At 40.8% G+C, this 4566-nt stretch overlaps 1 protein-coding gene across 1 annotated transcript; it reads right to left on the bottom strand.

Annotated features, from left to right (window-relative positions):
* Positions 1 to 2740: 2740 nt before the first annotated feature.
* On the bottom strand, positions 2741 to 3055 carry LOC104488816 (tubulin polymerization-promoting protein-like). Its single transcript, XM_010130898.1, has one exon. The coding sequence runs from the start codon at positions 3053 to 3055 to the stop codon at positions 2741 to 2743; it is 315 nt and encodes a 104-aa protein (XP_010129200.1).
* Positions 3056 to 4566: the final 1511 nt, after the last annotated feature.

Genomic DNA, 4566 nt, shown 5'->3' with positions numbered 1-4566 from the left:
TAGTATGTTTTCATTAAAAAAAATATTCTTCTACTTGTTATAGGAACAGCAGCATATTCCAATTAATGCAATATATTAATGCCACCCAAATACTTGGCATAAATGTAGGTGGTTTTCCTCTGATCTCTCGGGATGCAACTTATAAATATTCATGCACATGGCTACTCTCACAAGTGGGCTTCGGCTTTTCATTTCAAGTAATGCCATTGCAAAATTAATTGCTGCTGAATTTCCTTTATTTTCCGAGATGAGAATAGGAAGTTTTTAAAATAGAAAAACAAAGGCAGAAAAAGACATCTATTAAATAAATTTTTAAACATACAACAAATTATATTACAATCCAAATTGGAAGGATTTATGAGACCCTTAAGAACCTATAAATTACTGTTAAACAAACATATGGGGGGAGGGGGAGGGAGGAGATCACCCAATCGACCCTTTTCTTACCAAATAATGCAATTCAGCAACTCTTTCATGTCTACTACCGTGCATTCTTTGCATTAGTCCATTCTTTCTTCTTACCCTAAAGTACACCCAGATGTTGTGCTTACGTGAAGGCCTTCAGTGGACCTTTTACACAAGATTATTAGACAAGCTGCACTCCAATCCGACCTGACATCCTCATGCAGAAGAAAAACAGCATTCTGCACTTATTTTCTTATTTCTATCAAAGTTTCATCAGAATTTCTTCAACCTTTATAATGACATAACCTAAAATGAACTAATCTCTGAATGACAGACCCAGTCCCAGCTTTGAAGAAGTATCACCCCAAAAAAGCCCCCAAACACTTATGAAAATGTGGGAGTATACCTACTGAAAGCATGCACATGAAAAAACAGACCTTCTAAGACAGCAAATCCCAGCTATGTTTCCCCATCTGCCATCTAAGCAATACTAATTTTAAAGTAAAATACTTTTAGAAGAGTATATAAAAACACTTTATATGTGTATGTTCAGGTGCGGAATGAGCAGGTAATTAAAAAACGATTTAAATTGTTTTCACATTTGATGCAGTGATCTTCTAAACTATTAAATACAGACAGAGAGGAAATGATGGCATGCTTCTCCCAAGAGAAATGGTAACACTTCACAGTGGTCACAGGAGAAAGGTCTGAGAAACTGCTGAACAGGCACGTGCCCACAGAGGCAGAGACGAGAACTCCCAAGCTGAGCTAAGAGTGCTGACCAACCACCTGGGCGTACAGCGACGTTCTCCCTGAGCCTCAGGGCCCCATCAGCTCGTGACTCGTTCCAGCAGAACACGACTGGATTCCTTCTACCCCAGCAGGCACCAAAACTGATACTTCTATACATCTGCTAATGCTGCACAATTGTTTGTCATATCATGGGGCTGTCCTATCACTACCTTGCTCAGATACTGACATGAGAAAGCAGTGCTAAGATTTACTATTTATTGTGATGATGGAAATAGACCAAAGCCAAAGAAATCTGAAAATAAATGCTAGCATTATTTCTTCCTTGATCTATGATAGACAAAAAACCCTATGGCCTAAGCATCCGTTTTAGATAAATTAGTTCACTGATTGATAGTGTACCTAACTCTGGCAACACAACTTCCAAAAAATACTAGTAGGGACTCAAAGAGAAAGTGGACTGATACTAAGAACAAGAGGATTGGAGTGTGCATACATAGTGTTTTCAATTGCCTAGGAAAGATCTGTGAGGAGAAAAGAAACAAAGAAATCGAATAAGTAATGTCATTCTAGCTGTGCGTGTTTACGCTGGACAGCCTTTCCAGATCGAGGTTCTCTCTGCCCTTCTATGCTTTGATGCACTCTAAGGGTTCAGTGCTCGTAGCGAGTTTGCCCAACCACCCCTGTAGGCAAGGCAGTTCGCATGCCCTCCACAGCATTACACCACAGCAGCTGAGAGCACAAGCCACATCGATGCTCCCACAGAGCTGCGAGCACAATTAAGGGACCTTCCTCAAAGCATGTCCCTCGACACAATGAGGTGTTAGGCAATTTAAACAGTTCCTGTGGTAATAAAAAGCAGAAAAGCAAGGCTATCAGATCAGATGCCATGGGGAGGGCGAAGGTGAAAATAATCCAATTCTACATATAAAGAAGAACAAAAAATTATTTGGGTCTTCATACAGAATATGTCAGAACAGTTGAAAGTCTTGCCCTGGACTTGACAAGTTTCTGGACCAAGCCTGCCTAGCTCTTCAATCTGGGGAGAAAGTTTCACTAAAGCTCCAGTCTGCTCACAAGAATAAGCTCGTACCATTGAGATAATCCAAACCAACTCATCACAGCCATGGGTCTGCATCTCAAATTCGCTATCAGCCTGGCGTGGCCCTGTACTTTAACCTTGGGTAGGTGTTGTGCTGCACACCAGGACTTTAATACAAATCTCACCTTAGCCTCAGACCTCTGAGGCTCAGTTTTGGCAGGATGTAACACTACATCCTGACTTCATTCAGACAGCCTTCAGGAAACTTTCACATCATTCACTGCAGTCAAAACCAAACAAAATGTTTCTTGTAACAGCCTTCATTTTTCCTGATTACATCGTACCTCTTTGTACAGCGTAACAATAAGATAGCAGTAAGATAGCAGGACAGAAGCCGAAAGCTGTTCCATGGAGGAACAAGACAGACACTGACTGCAACAAAAACATACAGAGCTTCACAACATCTGCAAGCAACAGAAGATAAATTTAGATTATATCTACAAAACATGCTGGAGAGACAAGGAAATTACGGCAGAAAGGAACTTACTTGATTTTACTGAAGACAATATCAACATCTGTGATTGTCACATTCTTCCCATCTATCACATGACAGTCCTTACAAAGCTTTGACCAGTTCTTTCCATGCATTTCTTTTCCTGTGGCTCTTGTATCACCATGGATGGCAAATTTTCTAAAGGCCTCTTCCAGAGCACTTATTTCTCCTGCCATAGCTCCCTCATGGGAGCTGTTTGAATCATAGGATAATCGTTTTGCTGCTCGGTCCTTTGCTGGATCTGAAGGGGACTTTGGAGGAGTCTTATTCACAGGCTTGGTCGACTTCATTTTATTGTCAGCCATCGTGCTACAAAGAAGAGGAGGGTAAACTCATTACATCAATGTGCATTAGTTTACTTTCTGTTAGGCTACAGGCTACAGTCTGTGTCACAACATATGACGAACAAGTGGTCTATAGAGTCAGGGAGAACTCAGTGCCCTCTACCATCAAACAACAGCCTATACATGGAATCATGCAACTCTCTGCCCACCTAGGAAAAAAGTCTAACATATTAAAAGAAAAAAAAGTCAGAGAAAGAACATCCCAAAACAGGGCACAAATCTAATTTCATCAGTCAACAAGAGAACACTTAATGCTTGTTTGTTTTTAAACGAAAATCACCACAGTCACTCTACTGATTTGAATAAAAGCATGCCCTTTACATTGCAGGCACTACTACCTACTTTTGTTTCTGAAGGAAAAACAACCAGCCCTTTATTTTCTGCACTATGGCTAATTACTTTTTATTGAAAAATGAAATACTTCGAAAGCGCAGCAAAAATACAAAGGTTATAACCTTTATGTTATATGTTGTAAGGGCTAACAATTAAAGAAGCCTCAGAAATGCTTGGGCAAGTCTCTCATATTAACAAAATTATTCGTTTCAAGTTTAGGCCCAAAGAACTGTAGCTGTGGAGTTCATTTGGAACGACCGCATCCAGGATGCAGGAGCACCAACAAGGGATGTCATTACGGCAAAGAACAACTTTCTGATTAACCTACATTTACGTAGGACAGGTTTGCCTTTTAAAAGAAACCTTAAATTGAGCAACAATACACTAAAGTTGTTTTCAAGTGTCTTCAAATGAAAGAAGCCCCTAACATGCCAGAAGCACGCCGTAGAAGCCTTTGTTTTCTGTTCATCCACTCTTAGCTTGGCAGACGAGGCACTGAAGAGCCTAGGGAGAGGGTGCACTGCATGCTGGTCCCAACAGCTACATGCAGACTGTTGCCCAGACTCACGTCTGTGGCGGTGCTACAGATTTTAACCCACAAAGAGGTACTTCAGGTATCAGAAGTTTGGTAAATACTGGATAAGGGCTGTAAAGCCCAGCGTACTTACCTCACCCATTCTTCCCCAGCCACAGCTGCACAGGGTATGTGACTAAAGCATGCAAAGATTGGTATGTATTTCCAGCTAAGGTTCCATTTCTGCATCAGATGGAAAGTTCTTTTGGCTTATATACCATACTTCAATACCAACTCCTCAGCAATGGAAAAAATTCTGAACTCTACATCTTCAGATATCACTTAACCTCTGTCACTCAAACAACCTTCCTGCATGTTACAACAGAACTAACCATAACTACCCGTTACGCAGCAGTTACTGCTAAGCTTTACGATCAGAAACAACATTTTATAAAAACTAAAGGACCTTTGTCCTTTACAGCTGAGCAAATGCAGCATGGCCAAAGCACTCCTGTTCGTTTTGCAAATGCTCAACTAAATGCTTAAGAACCTTGTTATACCCTAAGCCCGGGGATCCTTCCATTTTGTTGACACTGTCAGCACACGTTTTGGCCAACATCCAAAA

Source organism: Buceros rhinoceros, unplaced genomic scaffold (genome assembly GCF_000710305.1).
Source record: "Buceros rhinoceros silvestris isolate BGI_N320 unplaced genomic scaffold, ASM71030v1 scaffold40132, whole genome shotgun sequence".
Classification (NCBI taxonomy): domain Eukaryota; kingdom Metazoa; phylum Chordata; class Aves; order Bucerotiformes; family Bucerotidae; genus Buceros; species Buceros rhinoceros.
Note: the sequence above shows the minus strand (reverse complement) of the source record. Positions and strands in the feature narration are given on the sequence as shown.

Excerpts from the sequence above, each read along its gene's own strand:
- LOC104488816 (XM_010130898.1), bottom strand. The coding sequence starts at position 3,055 with ATGGCTGACAATAAAATGAAGTCGACCAAGCCTGTGAATAAGACTCCT.